The sequence below is a fragment of the Neofelis nebulosa genome, chromosome 15, assembly GCF_028018385.1.
Source record: "Neofelis nebulosa isolate mNeoNeb1 chromosome 15, mNeoNeb1.pri, whole genome shotgun sequence".
Lineage (NCBI taxonomy): Eukaryota > Metazoa > Chordata > Mammalia > Carnivora > Felidae > Neofelis > Neofelis nebulosa.
This window is the reverse complement of record NC_080796.1, coordinates 59,798,158-59,819,834: the sequence shown is the minus strand read 5'-3', so window position 1 is coordinate 59,819,834 and position 21,677 is coordinate 59,798,158. Positions and strand designations below refer to the sequence as shown.

General features: G+C 41.0%; 1 protein-coding gene across 2 annotated transcripts in view; it reads left to right on the top strand.

The window, feature by feature from the left end:
* Window positions 1-21,677, top strand: part of USH2A (usherin) — a 745,506-nt gene that overhangs the window by 699,128 nt on the left and 24,701 nt on the right. For both annotated transcript variants that reach the window (XM_058701414.1, XM_058701413.1), the window contains one exon: window positions 18,841-19,047. In XM_058701414.1, coding sequence (XP_058557397.1) covers window positions 18,841-19,047 — 207 coding nt within the window. The remainder of the gene's footprint in view (window positions 1-18,840; window positions 19,048-21,677) is intronic.

Genomic DNA, 21,677 nt, shown 5'->3' with positions numbered 1-21,677 from the left:
TTTCATTTACTAGCTAATCCTACCTTGTTACAACATAAGGATAGAGAGCAGGAGGGTAAAATCTAGACTATCTGCCCCAAACTCAGTCCTCACAGGAAATATTTTGAAAAATATAGATTAAATGCTGGAATAAATGAACTAAAATATTGGATTTATTTAGCCTGTGTAACTGCTGAGTCTATATAGACCCTGAGTAATCTCACAGAAGCTATTTAGGATGTAATGTACTACAAGAATTGATTTCCCTTTTACAAAAGAACGTTTTGCCGTTGAGATGAATTTGCATTGCTCTCAAATTTGTCTGAGGGTTACTTCATCTGCAAGCTGCCTTTCAGAAAACACCTTCATTGCCCTAGAGACATCAGTTCACCCAACATCTGTCAATGATTTGACCCTTCTGCAGAGGATTGTATTTGTGAGGTGATTTGTATTGGTATGGTATAAAACCAAAGAACTGAGAAACTGCCCAGAGATATAGACCTACTCATCAAAAGGGTGGTGATGATCTGTAATTGGGTAGGTAACCTTCCACTTGGTATACCAGGAGGGTGTCTGATGCCATTGCCCACCCTCCTATATGACCCTACACCATTGTACTCTTTTCTGTTTTGGTATCTGACAAAATTTATTATGTGGGAAAAACAAGACAGCACTGACTAGAATAAATTCACCAATCAGTTGACCAGTGTTTGAGTTCTGGGAGAAAAGAATATAGAATGGATGAGTTTTGATGGACAGAAGGGACAGAAACTATGTTCTTACTTAGAGAAAGGGGATTCCCTCACTCCAGGAAACTCTGAAGAGTGAGAACCAGCCAATGTCACTTACCTTACAACAATTCACATAACCAGCTTGATAACTGTTGCATTTGAAGGTGGGCAAAAGTCATGTGATATTACAGGCACTTTCTAAGTTTTCAGTGATACTTCAATATTGAACATCTTAAAGAAGTGGTTCCCAGTGTTTCTAGTACAAAAGGATCACCCAAGAAGCATGTTCAAAGTGCAGATTCTAAGGGGTTAGGGTGGGGATTTCCAGAATTTGTATTTTTAACAAGCAGCGTAGATGGCCCATAACTCTATTTTTTTTTTTTTTTGAGAGAGAGAAGGAGAAATACTACCCCAGAGGGTACAGCATTGTTGCTATGCTACTTAAGCCAGATCTTCAAGTGGTGATTTCCTAATTCAGTGGCTCTGAGCCCTGACTGCACATTAGAATCACCTGGGGAACTTTAACCACGTTCCCGATGCCCTGGCCCCATCCGTCTGTAGTTCTGATTCTGGGATGGGTCCAGGCATCAGTGCGTTTCAAAAGGTCCCCAGGTGATTCTAATGTGCAGCCAGGGCTGAGAATCATAGTCCTAAACCATCATAAACCGATTGCCTAAATAAGTGAAGCCAGCTCTCCACAAGTGCCGAATTTACGTGATGATAATTGATGACCAACCTAGTTACCTCAGTCTATCATGGTCATCTTGGTCTATCCATGACTTTCCCAAACAAGAGTCCTACTGTTGTGGTATGAAGCCAGAAAGGGGGCAGAATATATTATCTGCAAAGTTCATGTTTCAATTAATCATATAATTTCTTTTAGTCTTGCTCATGGGTTTTGTTTGATGTTTGTTGTTTTACTTTGTTTTGTTTCTCATTTGGGAGACCTGGTCTTTGGTAGTAAGAGAACATTCAGCACCTTTAAAATGGCATTTTCCGGAGCGCCTGGGTGGCGCAGTCGGCTAAGCGTCCGACTTCAGCCAGGTCACGATCTCGCGGTCTGTGAGTTCGAGCCCCGCATCAGGATCTGGGCTGATGGCTCGGAGCCTGGAGCCTGTTTCCGATTCTGTGTCTCCCTCTCTCTCTGCCCCTCCCCCATTCATGCTCTGTCTCTCTCTGTCCCAAAAATAAATAAAAAAAAAAACGTTGAAATAAATAAATAAATAAAATGGCATTTTCCTAATTTGATTCATTTCGATACAGCTTCCAGAGATTCTGAAGGATCAGCTTTAATAAAAACTGTAAGATCTGAAATATGAATCATAGAAATTTGGTGGGGCGCCTGGGTGGCGCAGTCGGTTAAGCGTCCAACTTCAGCCAGGTCACGATCTCGCAGTCCGTGAGTTCGAGCCCCGCGTCAGGCTCTGGGCTGATGGCTCGGAGCCTGGAGCCTGTTTCCGATTCTGTGTCTCCCTCTCTCTCTGCCCCTCCCCCGTTCATGCTCTGTCTCTCTCTGTCCCAAAAATAAATAAAAAACGTTGAAAAAAAAATTAAAAAAAAAAAAAATGAATCATAGAAATTTGGAAGTGGTTTTTTCTATGTCACAAGATGGATGGGGTGTCTTTGCAGAACCACACAGCACAGAGTCTCTTTAGAGAACAAGCATTCTCACTGAATTTCAAATACAATTTAGTTTACCAAAACCTAATTCTCAAAAACTCTGTAAAATGTGTGATTCATACATAAATGAAATGCATCTTTACTGAACAAAATTCTTCAATGCACAGACCTTTTCCTTGAATGGAGATTACAGGCTTCCTGTTCCACGGAATATTTACGAACGCAAAGTGATACTTTTCACGGGCAATACTCATTTCTGTCTTCAACTTTTTCAAATTAGGCTGTACTGACATATATGGTATAAACCTCCACATTCTCTGTGGGGAAGCTCTTAATTGTTCAGCAAGCAAATTAAGACGGTAGTCTCTGCACAGGCTTTGGAGAGGGACCCGTGTGTGAGTCTACTCCATAAGCAGCTTCAATTTTGACCTGCGGGGAGTGAGCTGGGGCCAATGAGCAGTTCCCGGTAATTGTGCATTCATATTCATACTCTCGCTTAAGGCAATGACTCACCATGGATTTGCTAGGGCCTGCCATGGCTCCCCCTTTCACCGAATCATGCTGTCAGTGACTTAATTAGTTTTCCTGAAACTTCCCCACTTTGACAGCTTTTTGCAATAAGCACCTACACTCGCACGATCTCCAAGGCCTCCGGTGCCTCGTAACTGGGTGACTGAGAAGTGACAGGTCAGCCTCAGAGGAAACTCTATGACTCACTAAGTGTGGGTCTGATAGGGCCGGTGCTGAGGAAGGCCACACGGGATGGCAGGCTGCTGTTTTCTAACAGACCGACCCTGCCTCCAAAAAATTCTGTCCAAAAATTTATGCCGAAGAGGATGGAAGGGCTGAGGAGGAGACATACTAGGGGACTCTCACTGTTCCCACCAGAAACATCTGTCTGAAGGCTGCAGGGGGGGCTAGTGAGGCCCTCTCTGTGCACCCCCACAAGGTGCGGGTGACAGCTGGAAGGGAGACAGGGGAAGCAGCTAGTGAGGCCCTCTCTTTTCACTCCCACAAGGTGTGGGTGACACCTGGAAGGGAGGACAGAAAGGACAGCAGCTTCTAGCCCTTCTCTATTTCTGGATCCTGGAGCAAATTAACCTTTCCCAGTGATTTTCCCCTGAGTTAAAATAATAATTATAATTTTTATTTTAGAGAGAGACAGAGTGAGCTCAAGCAGAGGAAAGGTGCAGAAGAGAGGTAGAGACAGAGACAGAGACAGAGAATCCCAAGCAGGCTCCATGCCCAGTAAAGAGCCCCACAGGGACCTCAATCCCATGACCCTGGGATCTTGACTTGAGCCAAAATCAAGAGTTGGGCGTTCATCTGACTGAACCACCCAGGCACCCCTCCCCTATGTTTAATAGTTCTCCCCAGTTCTAAATTCTAGCAGCCTAAGAGGCGGGAATTTATAACCATACACTTTAAAAACTCCAAATCAAATTTTATCGTTTTTTGATTTAATCTATAGTTAGTAAAACAGGACAGAATATATTCTGATCCTAAACAATTTCATTTTCTAATAGTGTTTAAGTTGTATCAAAGCAAGTGCTTTCATGAGACCCGCTTCAGACAATCAATAGTTGTATGGTTCTCTACCACCAAAATGGACATGTGGAAACACCAGTAGAGGTGAGGTGTTTCCTAATGAAACCCAATGTATTTCTTTACTAGTAAATGTATTTAATAAATTATAAATATATTATAAAATATAAATGTAAATAAATAACAATTTATTTCATTTACCGCATATAAGAGTCCCATTAGGTTCTTGAGAAAACTTACATCATCATTAATGTATCTTGATTATTTTACTACAAGTGATAGAAAGCCACCTTTAACTTAAACATAAAGATATTGTTTCTTTTCACCCATTTGGGAAAGGGACCAAAGAAATTCCTTGAAACCAAGAGTAAGGTGCAAACACCAGACCTCCACAGGGGCCTGGGGTACAGAACTCAAAGCTGTCAGATTCGTTCCTTCTCTTCTTCCTGCATCTCAGATTGTCTCCTTTTGGCCTCATCCAACACCAGACTCTCTCCAGGCATTGGAGAAAATCACCCCTGACACTGTCTGATTCAAACGTTCTTTATGCCTTGGTTTCTTTGTCCTTAAAATGTTGATTGGAGCAGCATTGAACTCATGAACTTGCTTTGGGATTGAACAAGTTGATAAATGGATGTGGTTAGCACAATGTCTCATACATAGGAACTACTCACCCAATACAATTATGATAGCTATTAGTATTATTGCCCTCCCACCTCAGAGTAGAAAGAGGACTTCTCTTTCTCAGTATGCATAAGTCAACCAAGAGCCAGACTTTCACTGACCCCCTAGCGCCATATGCCTTCCTGTGACCAAGAATGGAGGACTTTGATCTAATAGGCCTAGTCATAGGGCCCCTCTCCTACAGCCAGGGCTTTATGAATATGTGGGAAACACTCTCAGCCAGAAACAAGGGCTTTCCCAGCACACTGCACACACCCACCATGCTACTGTAAAATAGTTACAATTCCCAGGCTCTTCCCCATTAGAAGCTCATAGCCATTCTGTTTTCCAGATCAAGAAATTGAGTGAAATAACACAGCTTGGACAAGATACTTAATTTCCCATAGTCTCACTTTAAAAAAACAAAATGGGTGTGTTAGAAGAACTAAGAGATCTTATATACCTAACGGGATGACTGCTGCATCTCCCCACTCTACCCTCAGCCCCTACTATTTAAAAGTAGAAGATACTTTCTTCTGAGACAGAAAAGATCCAGGTTAAAAAACAAAACAAAACAAAACAAAACAAAACAAAACAAAACAAAAAAAAAAACCTCTTATGTCTCTATCAGTGAGTCATTAATGAATTGCTAGAATAAAAAATCTCCAACCAAGAGCACAATTGGCTCTGAAGGTGTGATGCCCCTTCAGTGAAGTGGTCCAATCTTCTTTGTCCTTGCCACTTCTCTTCTCAGGACAAGAATACCTTACCCACATACCCGTGACTAAGATTCCGTCCAACTTTGAGTCTGAGTCTACACTTCTGTGACTAGCTATGCGATTCAGATGGCTCGTTTTCTGTTGCTATCGCCTTTATCCTATCGTGTTCCTAAGCATTTTCCATACCACTTTTAGGGAAAACTTATTGAGCATGTTTTCTGTTTGGTTTTGGACTTGCATTTAATTAGGTATTAATCTCGCTAACGTATTTCTGACCAGCATGGAGGCTTTTGTTTGGTTAGTCTTTCCCACAAGAACTAAGCTGCTTCCACCCCCAGCTCCCACAGCTCAAGGTATTAAATGATTTATTGATATTGTCTGTCTCAAACAGTGAATTCGTTCTAAAACTTTAGCGCTGAAGTGCTATAGCTCAGACTGAAGGCCATCAGGACACTTCCATGAATAAAAGTCTGAATTCTGCCACGAGACCAGGGACCGTGTCATTTTTTGCCATCCGGCTTTTGGTTCCAGCTGGAGATCATTTCTACCTACGTGTGTGTGAGCACACTCAGGAGCATGCTCTAGTTCACATGTGTGCATGTCTTTTTGTTCTTTTTCTCTCTCATGGCATCCCTTAGGACTCTATTCTTAAACTCGATTGTTGGCAATCTTTACATTGCCTTTGAGACAGGTTATTCATCTGAGGGTGTGTTGGTTCTCACCCTCATGCTGATGCAATTCAGATGTATATTTCACTTAAGCCAATATTGATCCTCATATCTTTGTGTTGGAAGCTTGTTTGCTGGACATGAAATGTTCAATGCGACCAAATTTTCTCCTGCTGAAGGCAGAAAATGTGTAATTTCAACCACCCCATGGCTCTTCACTGACAGTTCCTGTTCAGTGTGAAAATCAAGGCTCCCCACATTCATCTGAAGTGTAGGTTCTATAAAAATATCCAGGAAAGAAAAATACCCATTACTTTATCCTGTTACTTGAATACATAATAATGTATTATTAAGCACCTGCCATGTTCAAAATGGATGTCTAGTTGCTAGGACTGGGGCAGGAGGGTAGAAACCATGAACTCTGTTCCTCAGGAGCTTATCATTTAGTTGATAAGACAAACACACCCATGAATAATGTATCCATAAAAATATAGGGATGGGGCGCCTGGGTGGCTCAGTCAGTTAAGAGTCTGACTCTTGATTTTGGCTCAGGTCGTAATCTCTCGATTCTTGAGATTGAGCTCCACATCAGGCTCTGCACGGACAGCACAGAGCCTGCTTGGAGTTCTCTCTCTCCCTCTCTCTCTCTGCCCTCCCTCACACTCTCTCTTTTTCTCTCTCAAAATAAATGAATAAACATTTAAAAATGTATATACAGCTGGTAATATAAGCTATGAAGAGAGATATTTGAAAGATCTGAGTGGTGGTGCAGCAGAAAGAGGGAGAAACCGAGAATGCCTTATCTTCAGGACAGCAAAACTTCCACACCAAAGTCTCATGGCCCCTCCGATCCCACTCACTGGCCAGACAGGCTTGAGGAGCACAGGTGGTACTTGACTGAAATCATTCCATGCGGACATGAGGAGGCACTATTCCTCTATTTCTTCTGTCTCTCAAAAAATTATTTCCAATCTCTCCATGCTCATTATGATCAAATGCCAATCTCAGCCCACCCGTTGTTATTGGTGCCTGTGTCAGATTTGGAAATGTTTTCCCCGGTGTCAGGATCTCAGCAGGAAACAGATGGCATACTCAAAGGGGCCTTTGAAGAGAATTAAATGAAAAGGCTATTTATGGAGGTGTAGGCAGGATTAAGAGAATCAACAAGGGATGTTAAAGTACCCAGGGACTAGCAAAAGCCAGAAGCTATTACCTTCTAGACCTAAGGGGAAGAAGCTGTTCCCGGAACCCAGCAAATGCTATAGCCAGTGAGGCGGGGCTGCCCCCGTAGAAACTGAGATCATAGAGAAAGAGTGCAGGCTTGCCAAACCGGGATGCCAAAGACAGGGATCAGGAGAAATTAAAAAACTGAACTCTCTCCTTCCTTTGGTCAAATCCGACTGGAAAGAAGCCAGAGGGAGGAGAAGATCCCTAAGGCAGTCTGCAGAGTCACTCCCCAGTGCACAGAGCAGGGCAGACAATGGATCTGGAGGCAATTTAGCATATCCCCCATTCTTCAGATTGGTGCTGCCTCTCACTCAATATGTGACGAAGAATCCTTTCCACGCTAGAGGATCACCTGGCAAGCTTTGGCTCGCCACTCCATGATTATTGATAAAACACTAAGTAAATCTGAAGGCTTAAGGAGGATTGCACTTAAGTACTTGGACTGATGGTATATTTCCATTAAATTCTAAATAAATGTCTTGGTCTATATGAAGCAATCAAATCTACAGGTAGAAACCAAGACGTTAAGACGCTTCAGTAAATCACATGCCTTCAATTGAAATCTTTAAGACAATGGTTGAGACTCTCTCTTGTGAATTGATTTATCTGCTGATGGATCTGATCATTACTAAGATGCCTAAAAGCATCTTGGACACTGTGCAGTTCTCTCCTTGATGCCTATGGCATGTTTGTAATGGGAACCGGAGATAAAATTCTTTTCTCTGAAGAATCCAGTGAATTGCTCCATTGTTTCCTTTTGCTTAGATTCGGGGATGCTTTTAAGAAATTTTATTTTATTTTATTTTATTATTTTTTTTTTTAATTTTTTTTTTTTCAACATTTTTTATTTATTTTTGGGACAGAGAGAGACAGAGCATGAACGGGGGAGGGGCAGAGAGAGAGGGAGACACAGAATCGGAAACAGGCTCCAGGCTCCGAGCCATCAGCCCAGAGCCTGACGCGGGGCTCGAACTCACGGACCGCGAGATCGTGACCTGGCTGAAGTCGGACGCTTAACCGACTGCGCCACCCAGGCGCCCCAAGAAATTTTAATTGATAATAACGCAAAGTAGAGAACACTATCCAATAAGCAAATTTTTATCTCGGAACAATATTTCTCAAAAGCCAGGCTTTAATTTGCTCTAACCCACAACATTTTAGAAAAGAGAAGTACCTGGAAAAAGACACACACATGCAGCCTGAGCTCATAATGCCAGAAAGTGTTTTCAGATCTATGGTTGCTCCACCCCAGCTAAATGGAACCCAGAAGTGAGTTACAGGATTGCTACTTAGTCCCACTTTCTCTTCCAAGTCATTGAGTCCCTCTCTCCTAAATTTTCACACAAAGAATATAAGAACCATTAATATTTTTAGTGCTTGCTATGTGCTATGTTAAGAACTTTACATGTATTAACTCATAACAACCATTTGAAATAAAGGCTATTACTAATAAGAACATTTAGAAATCTGATGCATTGTGTGATTAGTTACCACGCCCCAAGGTATAGTAGGTAAGTCGAAGAACTTGAATTTGAACTTGAGATTCAGGTTCCAAAGACTGTGTCCCTAAACTCACCCCGTTGTTGCTCCAAACTGCATTTGTAAACAGCTCTGGGGCTTTCAAAATCTTGATATTTATAAATGTACTTACCACCAACCCATTCCTTGGAACCCTATAAAAACATTCTTGCACATCAATCTCAGTAGTCCTGTGAGATAGATATTGCTCATGCTTCGGTATAATCAGGAGTCTGAAGGACCGTGCAAGTTACCTAGAAACATGACAGGGTCAGAACTCAGACCCAAGTCCGGTAATTGTTCTGCTGATCCACAGCTTCTTCAAGTCACCCCCATCAGGGGCATGAACTCATGACCTTGCAAAGATAAACTGACTCAGATTGTAATCTGGGCTGCAGGATTCACTGGCTCTGTAGTCTCAGCAAGGAATTTAAAACCTCTAAACCTGGAGAGCCTGGGTGGCTCAGTCTGTTAAGTGTATGACTTTCGTTCAGGTCATGATCTTCTGGTTTGTGAGTTTGAGCCCCACATCGGGCTCTGTGCTGACAGCTCGGAGCCTGGAGCCTGCTTCAAGTTCTGTGTCTCCCTCTCTCTGTGTCCCTCCCATGCCCCTATTCACTCTCTCTCTCTCAGAAATAAAGAAACACTAAAAGTTTTTTTTAAATAAATAAAACCTAAGCCTTTGTTTCCTTACCCATAAAATTGGGTGAAAGGACCTACCTTAGTAGGGTGGCTATAAACTTTGAACAAGTTAATTTAAAGGCCAGGGCATTGTCACTCACACGTAAAATTAAAATTTAACAGACAAATTCATAAAAGGTAATAAATACTCAGTTATTGCTATAAAATGTAAATCAGATAAAGTCAGATCCCTGCTGGGAATGCTCCCTTGGCTTCGCATAGAACGCAAAGTCCTCCTGGGTTCAACGGGTGCTTTTATTTATCCACTTTCCGCATCTCATTGCTTGCTCTCTGGCTCTTACTCACTAAGCCCGGCCACACCAACCTTCTAGAGAATCCAGCCTCAGGGACTTTGCACTTGCTCTTCTTTTGCCCAGAGTGTTTTCCCTTCCTTCCCATGGTGACCTCCTTCTTGCCATTAGCATCCCAGCTTGATTATCTTCTCCCGAGAGCCCCTCCTGGTGCTATTCTCCGCTATATTGTTATAGCTTATATAATTTATTCTATAGGTTGTTTCCTTTCTAGCACATAATACCTGTTCCTTTTGTGTTGTGTACTTGCTGCCTTTCCCCACCAAGATGTCGACTCCAACCGTGTTCACATTGTATCCCTAACTCCTAGAACAGTGTTTGGCACGTAGAATGGCTCAGACAGTATCTGTTGGATTAATGGATGATTAAATTATCTCACCCAGTTAACTAGACTGTTATTACCAAAAACGTGATTCCCAATTGGTGGTTGTGATCTTAGCTTACTGTAGCAACTATTGTGCAGAACGTATATGTTTCCAATGTTATATCAGTAGGGCATGGTTATTATTTTAGTTAACGTACTGGAATTTCACTACCTTTACACACATTTGGAGCAGGATGGAAAGTATGTGAATATCGTTTGCCTCTAACATGCGATAGTGTTAAGACGTGATAAGTGGCAGCCGGGATGGACACTACGACGTTTGTGGTAATTCCCACCATCTCACTTTGCGGCTGCTCTCCACAGAAACGGCCAGTCTCCGAAACTGCGGGGCTCTACAACAGTTCCAGAGCCGGGAAGATGTGCCCAGGTCTTCCTTCCATGGCCTTATGTAGAAAAAGGTCAGGAGCTTGAGCTTTTACGGCACATACCCATCTCGGAAACCCGGCCTTACCACTTCCAAGTTGCAGAAACTTTTCTGTGCCTCTGTTTCCTCACGCAAAACAGTGATAATAATAATACTCACTCGATAGGATTGTTGGGAGGGTGAAATAAAGCAGCATATATAATACAATTCTAAAAGTGCAAGTGCTCAATGAACCCATTAATTATTTTATGTGTCCTCCGTGAGAGCTGGACAGAACTGGGTTCCTATCTTCTCTCAGGGAGAACAGATAGAAGCAATAAAAAGTAGTGTGTGATAAATTCCAAATTCTCCTTCTTATTACTAAAATCAAACTGAGGCTAATTTTAGGATTTCCCACTATCACTGAAGCCAGTTTTCCATCCCTCGTGTTCATATTTATTGGGTGGCTCCAAAGAACAAGGCAGTATGCTAAGCGGCAGCGACAGAAAGCACCCCTTTCTAGCAAGGAAAATGTCTTATAATTTCTTTAGTAGCTTCACATCTCTGAATTTCAAAAGTAGCAGTGGAAAGGAAGACAATGTCTTGTGGTACCCTTGCTCCCCTGGGTCCCAGAATTCAATTAAAATCATGTTCCATCTTGCCTGATCCAAAGTGTTTTAGATGAAAGGATCCTGGAATGCAGAGACAATATCTGTAAAAGTATAACTCTAATGTAGCCGGTAAAGTCTCATGCAAACAGAGATGCTGAAAAAGTCCATTTGATGATGAAAGAAAATCAGATAGATAGAGAGTTAAATAGATAGCTACACGGAGCTTTCCAGCAAGCTGTTCCTTTATGACTATAGCCTGCAGGACTGCTTGTGAAATAAAATAATCGTGTAATCATGTAATTTCAGATTTATTGCCTTCTTTTTTTCACCACGAGTCTCTCTAACCACAGTTCTGGCAAAGCCTATTTTGGCACATTGCTATTCAAACATATTCAAAACCCACGACAGGTTACCCTTTAAAAAGGCATTAGTGTTAAGTGCCCTGGGAAAATAGACTCCAAGGTTGTAGATGAATTGATATGATTTCCTTGATTGTATCTTTTTATTTATGAGGCATAATTTATGAGCAGTAGAGAACAAACTGCAATGAGTGATGACTCACTACAGCCAAAGTCATAAATCAGAAGCAGTGAAGGAAGTGGTGGTTTTGATCGAATCTATTGAATTAGCCGTTGGTTTAGCCAATACAGGTGTTGGAAAGACCTTTTTAATATCTATTTGTCTCCCTCATGGGAATGTGATCACAATCTCATTACATGCCCCTAGGAAACAAATAATTTAATTGTTTGTCTGTTAACATGCAACCTATTTACTCAACTTATTAATTACTGGCATGGCCATTCATGTCAGGTTTTTGTTTTATTTCTGATATGAATTGTCACAAAGATATATCCATACTCTCTAGTTTTATAAAGAATGATGTTGCTTCTCTAGTGCTGTTCAATAGGAATATATCATCACTAGTGTTGAAATGCTTTTGTCTTATCAAAAATGGTCATTAGTCCACAAGAAGCATGTTACAGGATATCACAGAAGTTGCAGAGAACTCAAAAATCCCTCCATATCTGAATCCTTTGAGAGTAGCAGTTATAATACATCTCTAGCAATACAACTAAGCAGCCTGGAAAAAGAGCAGAATCTCAAATTGCTCTAAGGGCTAGGACGGTCACTGTCACTTACATGAGGAGTCAACAGATTAGAAGTTCTTTGTGAAAGATCACTGGCTGAATATGGTTATCTCTGCCTTCCATTTTTGTATGGAAGTTGATAGTGAATACAAGAACGAATCGACATCGAGTGGGTGCTAACAGTATCGTCAATATCACTAAGCTGTTCTCTTGGCTTTCACAACACTTGTAGCATGCTGGTCTCTTAGCCAAAAGAATCATAAAATACTTTTACAACTAAGGAAAGTCCTTATGATGTGATAAAGGAAAAACACATCAGGAAATCCCTGGAGATTGACACTAAGAATTTCTCTTTGCATAAAGACTATACTTGGAGGAGCGACTGGGGGGCTCAGTCGGTTGAGCATCCGTCTTTGGTGCAGGTTATGATCTCATGGTCCGTGGGTGCAAGCCCTGTGTCATGCTCACTGATGTCAGCGCAGACCCACTTCGGATCCTCTGTCCCTCTCTCTCTCTCTGCCTCCCCCCTCGTGCTTTCTCTCAGAAATAACATTAAAGAAAAAGACTAGGAAAACATCAGTCCTAAAGAATGTTACTTCAGAAAGCTATGAACCATTGGGTAAGACAAAGCACTAAGATGAAAACGACTTTACAGTTAAGTATAGAAATAAGGCTGAAGAATAGCACTATAATGTAAGCACCCAACAGCTACCACTCTGGCGAAATTTCAGATCTATCTTGCATTTCCCCTGTCCTCTGCAGAGTCATGGCCCCTTCTCTGTCTCTTTTACAAAAATTATTACAAACGCTTCTGTTCACAGATTCTTCCCTCCCTTCTGGAATCAAACTAAAGGAATAATGTGTTGAGAGGAATTGGGAGCATTTAGAATAATATTCATCTGGGCTGCAAGGGAAAAGTAGATCCAACAAGCTCCAGAAATATCGGGGTTTCAAGAAATGTACACCTGGATTGAAAACTAGGTAGCAAATGTTCCTTCTCGAAAGCTAATGAACTCTGGTTCTGTTTGAAACCATGACCGCTGTAATAAACTCTGTAATGATGATTGCAGCTGTAACATATTCAAACAGATACATGCTTCATGCTTTTTTGAATGGCTGAAGGTAATGACAACAGAAATGCAAAGTACAATTCTAAACTGACTTCGATGAATAGAAGTTTAAGAATGCATGTAGTGCTGGGGCGCCTGCGTGGCTCAGCCAGTTAAGCGTCTGACTTTGGCTCAGGTCATGATCTTGTGGTTCATGAGTTCGAGCCCTGCATCAGGCTCTGTGCTGACAGCTCAGAGACTGAAGCCCGCTTCAGGTTCTGTGTCTCCCTCTCTCTCTGCCCCTCCCCTGCTCATGCTCTGTCTCACTCTCTCACAAAAATAAATCAACAGCAACAACAAAAGAATGTATATAGCATCTACATGTATATTCCTGGTTCTATAAAGAATAGCCATCTGTGTTTCTCAAACAAGACTGGGCACAAGAATCACATTGGAGATGTGTCGGAAAGGTAGGTTCCAAGGTCCTTTCACCACAAACACTAATATAGGTGCTCCAAAATGATTTTGATGATCACGGCCCAGGAACACATTTTGACAAAGACTTCTCTGATGGAAGATTTCTAGGAGGCAGTTTTAAATAGAGAAGAAATGATTAAACCCATCGTTTCCACAGCAGTGGGATCTTGGCAGTATGGTGGCACTTTAGGTAACTGAAATTTTTTAAGGCAAAATACAGTCATTAGTACTGGTTGAGGGGAGTAAATAAAAGAACAATTTCATTTATTTAATGAATACTAACATAAAGATGGTAATAGTAACTAGTTAGATTTTTTAAATTAGATCGAAAATGGAAATATAAACAGAAATATCTACTACTTTTGCAGTCAATGATAGAATTTGTGGTTAAATGGCTTTATTTTGTTTTTATTCAAATAGTTAATTTACATTATAACTCTTGTCATGGTCACAACCAAAACCTTAGAGAAGAGAACACCCCAATTTAGCCAGTCCAAACTTGCTCTCAGTTTTCACAGCTATTCGTTGGGAGGTTCCTAACTCTTACAGTTGAGTGTGTGTGTGTGCGTGTGTGTGCGTGCAAGTGCTCACTAAACACAAATAACCAACTGTTTTAGTGAAAACTTTAATAATCTTTTTTTAGCTTATTTTTTATTGATATTGAGAGAGATAGAACAAGTGGCGACGGGGCAGAGGCGGAGGGAGACGGAATACTAAGTAGGCTCTATGCTGTCCGTACAGAGCCCGTTGTGGGGCTCGAACTCAGGAACCACGAGATCATGACCTGAGCCGAAATCAAGTCAGAACTTTAACCGACTGAACCACCTAGGCGCCCCTCATCTTTTTTTAATTATAAAATAATAAATATGTTCAGCTGGATACTGTAGGGATAAAGATATTCTGAATAAATAAAAAATGAAGAGTATCCTTACTTTTTTTTTTAAGTGTATTTATTTATTTTGAGAGAGACAGAGAGCATGAGCGGGGAGGGGCAGAGAGAGAGGGAGAGAGAGAATCCCAAGCGGGCTCCATGTTGTCGGTGCGGAGCACGTTGTGGGGCTCGAACTCATCAACTGTGAGATCATGACCTGAGCCCAAACCAAGGGTCAGCTGCTTAACCAACTGAGCCACTCAGGCGCCCCAAGACTATCCTTACTTTTTGTCACTTGGCCTTGTAATTCAAAAGCCTTACTTGCTCTCATCCCATAAATATGTCCCTTCTTTTCTATGAGCAGCCCACACAGTAAAAGCCCACGTTTCTGTACCCTATGATCGTGTCAGGAAATCTTGGGACACAAACCAGATGGACTGGCTTGTCAGTTAGGTAAAAAGTAGGTAACTAGGTGGTAATGGATGAATGGATGGATGGATGGATGGATTAGGTAAATGATAGGTAGATATGATAGACAGAGATAGATATGGCAGGCAATTCCATGTTCACAAGCTATTTTATTTCTTGATTTTTATATCGGTTCATTAAAATCAAAAGATCAGAGCATATTGCTCAAAATCTCCCATGCAAGATCTCTGCTTCTTTTTTCACACCATATAAAGATGAACCCAAATCCTGGGGTCCTGTTTTGTCAGTAGAAATCAGAAGCATATCTGCTACTATTTTTATTCTGAACCCTGAACTATTACACTTCAGTTCCTTTGTTTCCTGCTTCACTGGGCATTGGCAGAAAGCCACAGCAATTTTTGGCTAAAAGACTTTTTACTTCAACAGACAGAGAGGATACCACGGACAGTTTCCTCTTTACTCTTCTTCTGGTGGTTTTGTATCACAGAAACACTGCCTCATGGTACAAATTTTGTGAAATCCATAATTCTTCATTATTTCAGTCAGCTTTCTCTTCGTCGTAACTGCTTTCATTTTCAGAGTAGCTCATGTAAATAGGCTGATCCTGCTTTGCATAAACACGTTGATTTATATGAATGCTATTTTGATCTCAAATTGATTGAATACTAAAAAGAAAGACTAAGAAAAAGAGCACTATATTATGAAGGTCTCCTGTCAAAGACAAAAGACACTAAGTCCTACACACATTCCCAGTTAGTGATGGAGAATTTTGAATTGCCTTCTTTTCAGACCAGAATATTGCCATAGAAATACACAGAAACACCATAATACTGAGGCTCAAGTGTTTTAAAAATGCCATAGATTAAATCACATTTTGGAAATAGGACTCTACCTGACAAAAACTCACCTAACACAGGAAGGAACGAGGTTTAGTTTTTATCTGACGACACCAGCATTAAAAAGCCTTCATAGTATTTATAATGCTGCATCTACATCAAAAATGAAAGCAAAGTGAATGTTCATAATCCGAGGCCAGACCCCGTGCTGAGCACTTATGATACTTATGTCATTTTTTTCAACATCCTCATACCTGCCCTGTTGCTGGTCTCCTATTGGTGCTCAGTAATTAATTGGCAACTTGCTGAATTTTTATTTTATTACACTACTTTTATTTTCCTCCTTGTTTCCTTTCCCATCCATTGTGGCCTGTATCAAAATTCTATATGCCCTTTACTTAATTAAGCAAGGAGACCATTAGTCTATGGTGGCTCTAATGCTTTGAAGGTCTATGTAAACAAACTGAAATCTAAGCCGGTAAATGCTTCAAGATTACAAAATCAAAACACAGAGAACAATGGCTATAGCTAATTAAATACTCTCCTCTCTTTGCTTCTGCACATTCCCTGTGTTGGCCAACTGCTCCTAACCACTTCCAGTTTGGCAGTGCCCCCATTAGAATTGTTTTTTGCTCAAATAAACTCTTAAAATTTTTAACATGCCTCAGTTTATCTCTTAACACCTTAACTCACCAACAGGAGCCGTACTCTTGGCAAAGAACTTGATATCAATATGTACACCTTGTTTTGCAGCCCTTTCCCAAGAATACTTTCTTTTCAAACTTTGTCACTCCTTGTGTAGTAAGAAATGTTCTCGCCTATCTCCTGGACAGGCATTTGCATTAAAGAGGTTGGTCTGGAGCTGACTGAGGAGTGGAGGACTCTCTCATCTGCTCTCAAATGTGACCTCTTCATCAATAACCTCTATACCTACTCTCCCTCTGCTAAGTCTGACCTGAGCCACTTCAGAGGGGACTACAAGAGCAGCTGCTGTTGGAGTCTGGTTCCCATGAAGTGGTTCTCCCATTGCTAACACAGCGTGCTGCTCCCTACCTCCCTGTGCCTGTGAAAACAAACCTCCATCCCCTAAGACAATCTGGGCCCGTCTATCCATCCTTACAAGCTAACGTTACCTCACCCAGGACTGCACATATTTGTCTATGGACGAGCCATTTGATTTTCATGACCCTGAGTGTCATACTTATGCATATGGACGACATGCAGAATCAAAACACAGTTTATTGGAAAGAGCAATAAAAGAGTTTATTGGAGAGGCCTCTAAGTGGCTCAGTCGGTTAAGCATTCTACTCTTGGATTCGGCTCAGGTCATGATCTCAGTTTCGTGAGTTTGAGGCCCACATCTGGCTCTGTGCTGACAGTACAGGGACCACTTGGGATACTCTGTTTCCCTCTCTCTCTGCCCCTCCCCCAATCACACGGTCTCTGTCTCTCTCAAAATAAATACAGAAACATTCAAAAAAAAAAAAGTTTATTGGAGAGCAGAATTCTTGTCTCAGCTCTTGTAACTTCTCTCACCTAGAGTAAGAGAGTGACATTTTCAGAGGCTTAATTTTCTCACCAGTAAAGGGGGCTAATAATACATTCTCCAGCCACCCTACAAAGGTGTATTATGAGGACGAAGTCAGATCACACATTAAAGTGCTTTGTAAAGTGTAGGGTTTATACAAATGTGAGTGATTATTATACAGTGAGAGAATGTGTCTAACAAGGGCAGATTCTGCTATGTAAGGAGGTTAGTTGTCTCTTAAAATATGGGGCACTTGTTGGGATGAACACTGGGTGTTATATGTAAGTGACGAATCACTAAATTCTGCCCCTGAAACCAGTTTTACCATATATGTTAACTAACTACAATTTAAATAAAAATTTGAAATAAAAAAATAACAATTAAAAAACATAAAAATAAAAATGGGGCTTCTGGCAATCCTCTCAGCAAGGGGCTGCAGATTTGCATTTGACAGCAAATCAGAGAGCAGTTCAACATCAGAAATTTTACTTTTCCAAAGGAAACCACCAAAACCAAAACAAAACAAAAGTATGGAAACATCAGTAAGATTTGGCCTAACTGCTAAAAACCTCTCCCGTATTTATTCTCTTGAAGCATCTCTCGATGCAAAAATAAAAGAAACAAAAACGGTTTGTTTCTAAGCATCTCCTATTTCAAATGTTCTGCATGCTTTTTTTTTTTTTTAACACTGCATACCTGGAACGTGTCTACTATAGAATCAAACAAGTTTTTTTTTAGACTTTAAAAGCTCAGAGCAAATATATTAGATAGATACATGGATAGATGGATGATAGATAGGTGACAGATAGATAGATAGATAGATGATAGATATAATAGATAATCTATCTATTGTAGGAGACACTGAATGAGAAAGAAATTTCCTGAAGTTAGATTTGCACAACGTGAAAGCTTACTAAGGAATACTCTTACTCCTAAACACGCAGATAGTCTTCTTGTATTGCCATTTAGATCTATCATTCTGATTGATCACTGTGTAGTTGGCTGTTATTGGGCCTAATTTAACCCTATACACTCACACATCCATCTACTCTGTCTATTGTACCTGACATTCTACAAATTACTTACTCATGCAAATGACGACCTAAGGCAACCTTTTAGGATATTCGTGTTTAATTATACAAATGGTTCTTGATAAATAAGATTATACATCCTTCCATATGTTTATTCCCTCCTTGATGAAAGGAAAATTTAATTTTCATGCAGATTTGGTGGGGACGGTGTTTAAGAATTGCTGAGTTTTATGTAGTCTGCAGATCCATTCAGGTTGCAGGAGCTGACACCCCATATACAGAAATGAGCGGCTTCTCATTAGGCTTAAACCAGCCTGCTGCATTCTGAAATGAGGGCTCCTAATCGGCCCCCTTTGTGTTCAAATGGTCAAAGGCAAAAAAGAGGAAGGAGCTGATCTCCTCTGTGATTACAAAGGTGCAAGATCAAAGTTTATCACATTCTGTTGTGTTTGGTTGCTTTTGGTTGCCAACTTTTGTTTCAGCCTGAGGCTACTTTGCTTTTGAGTGATCTTACTGATTTCTCTTTGGAGGTCTGGGCAGTGAATTCAGCAGGAAAAGCCCCCAGTAGCTGGACTTGGTGTAGAACCGGGCCTGCCCCCCCAGAAGGTCTTGGCGCCCCCAGGTTCCATACAATCTCTGCCACCCAAGCAGTGGTCAACATCAGTGCCCCTGGGAAGCCCAACGGAATCGTCAGTCTCTACAGATTGTTCTCCAACACCAGCGGAGCAGAGACCGTGGTGAGTAGCAGAGCACTCAGAACAAAATTCCAGGGCTGGTTGATTCTTTACGAATAAACTATGGTGCCCTTGCCTTTTCATCTCCTTGATCCTTCTTTCTTACCCATCTGTTCTCAATTGCCCATGATGAACTTAGCACAAAGATCTGTCTGAGAAAAAGTGTTAGGAAACATACAGAAAATATGTAAATATTCAAGGAGAGAAGTGCTAAAAGTATTAAAGACTCCACAAATATAAGAAACCCAAGACTTTAGGGGCACCTGGGTGGCTCAGTCAGTTATGCGTCTGACTTCGGCTCACGTCATGATTTCACGGTTCGTGGGTTTGAGTCCCACGTCGGGCTCTGTGCTGACAGCTCAGAGCCTGGAGCCTGCCTTAGATTCTGTGTCTCCCTGTCTCTCTGCCCGTCCCCTGCTTGTGCTCTCTCTCCCTCTCTCAAAAAATAAACATTAAAAAAAATTTTTTTTAAAAGAAGCCCAAGACTTTAGCAACAATTAATTTAATCAGAAAACAATATCAAGTCGTGGCATATGGTAATGGGTCGAAAATCGGCTGTTATTGGTGGTGTAAATGTTAATATGAGAAAGAAAAAGTAGAGCAAAGACTATCCTCGGAACCCCATTTTGGCACAAGCAAATGTCTGATAACACAGTGAAAGCTCACACTTTCTTTTGGTGACTTCGAGAAAGTTCCAGCGCTTTGGGAGAGAGAACAGCTTGGCCAGCACAACTCTTGCTCCGCTGTTTTTTTCTTGGCACGTTTGGTGCACATCGGGGAAACACAGCGGACAATGGGAAGAAATCATCTCTCCCACTGTGTTTTAGCAAAGCCACTGGCTGAAGGGACCCTAATAACTAATTAGACCAGTTCCTCCATTATTTATACAAAGACACCAAGAGCCAGTAAGATGAAGCCCCTTCTCTGCTGCCCAGTGCATTACCACTCTTGCGTTTTTCGTGAATAAGTATAGATTATAACACTTTGTTCATAAAAAAAACCCTCATGGACAAGTTGTGCAGATCCCACTATGATATTATAAATTATTTAGACCAATGTAGGGAACAATTTGGGTAAGTGTGGAGAAATCCTCTGAATCCAGAGTGCCAGGTATTAAAACACAATTTCAGAAAATAACTTGCAAGGAAAGAGGTCTCGTATTGAATGTTAAAGAAGTATTAGCATATTTTCTACAGGGCCTCGTATTCAATAAATATAGATGATGTAAATACAATCAACCCTTGATTATCCACGGTTATAAAATGATAATATTAATAAACTAAAATAATTTATATTTGGAGTGCATTGTATGCATTTTTTAAATAGCAGATAACTCTTCTTAATTATATGTTGCTATGTCACTGGAAATTCGTTTTCCAGTTTCTGAACTCTTTTGTTCCAGAGTTCTTTTTTTTTTTTTTTTTTTTTTTTTTAATTTTTTTTTTCAACGTTTTTTATTTATTTTGGGGACAGAGAGAGACAGAGCATGAACGGGGGAGGGGCAGAGAGAGAGAGGGAGACACAGAATCGGAAACAGGCTCCAGGCTCCGAGCCATCAGCCCAGAGCCTGACGCGGGGCTCGAACTCACGGACCGCGAGATCGTGACCTGGCTGAAGTCGGACGCTTAACCGACTGCGCCACCCAGGCGCCCCTGTTCCAGAGTTCTTAATGAAACCACAATGAGGTAAAATACGTGCTCCAAATAAACCAAAAAGTTCATAATGCAACAAAGTTGGTTGAGGGAAAGGCTTTCATATGTCATATAAACCAACATGCTCCCAGGAAGAGATAGACTTTCAAGCTCTTAAACACCCACTCGAACATGGATCTGAGGGATTTTTGGCCCCCCAATTACATGCACGGAACAATGGCAGAATATGGACCTTAGTGAATACTCTCCAGAAATATAATTCAAATACAGATTTTGGTATTGGAAAGGCATTGTTCTGAAGGCCACAGAATTTGATTAATATTTTGTGTGTTTTCTGTTAGTGGGAATGTGAGGTGGTACAGCCACCCTGGAAAACAGTATGGAAGTTACTCAAAAAGTTAAAAATAGAACTATCCTACGGTCCAGCAATTGCACTACTAGGTATTTACCCAAAGGATACAAAAATACTCATTCAAAGAGATATACGCACCCTGATGTTTATAGCAGCATTATCAACAATAGCTAAATTATGGAAAAAGCCCAAATGTCCATCAACTGATGAATGGATAAAGATGTGGTTTATATTTACAATGGAATATTACTTGGTCGTAAAAAGGAATGAAGTCTTGCCATAGGCAGTAGATGGAGCCAGAGAGTATTATGCTGAGCAAAATAAATCAGTTAGAGAAAGACAAATACCGTATGATTTCACTTAATGTAGAATTTGAGAAACAAAGCAAATGATCATGGGGGGAAGAAGGAGAGAGGCAAACCAAGAAAGAGACTCTTTTTTTTTTTTTTTAATGTTTATTCATTTTTGAGACAGAGAGAGACAGAGCATGGATGGGGGGAAGGTCAGAGAGAGAGGGAGACACAGAATCTGAAACAGGCTCCAGGCTCCAAGCTGTCAGCACAGAGCCCCATGCGGGGCTTGAACCCACGAACTGTGAGATCATGACCTGAGCCGAAGTCGGACGCTCA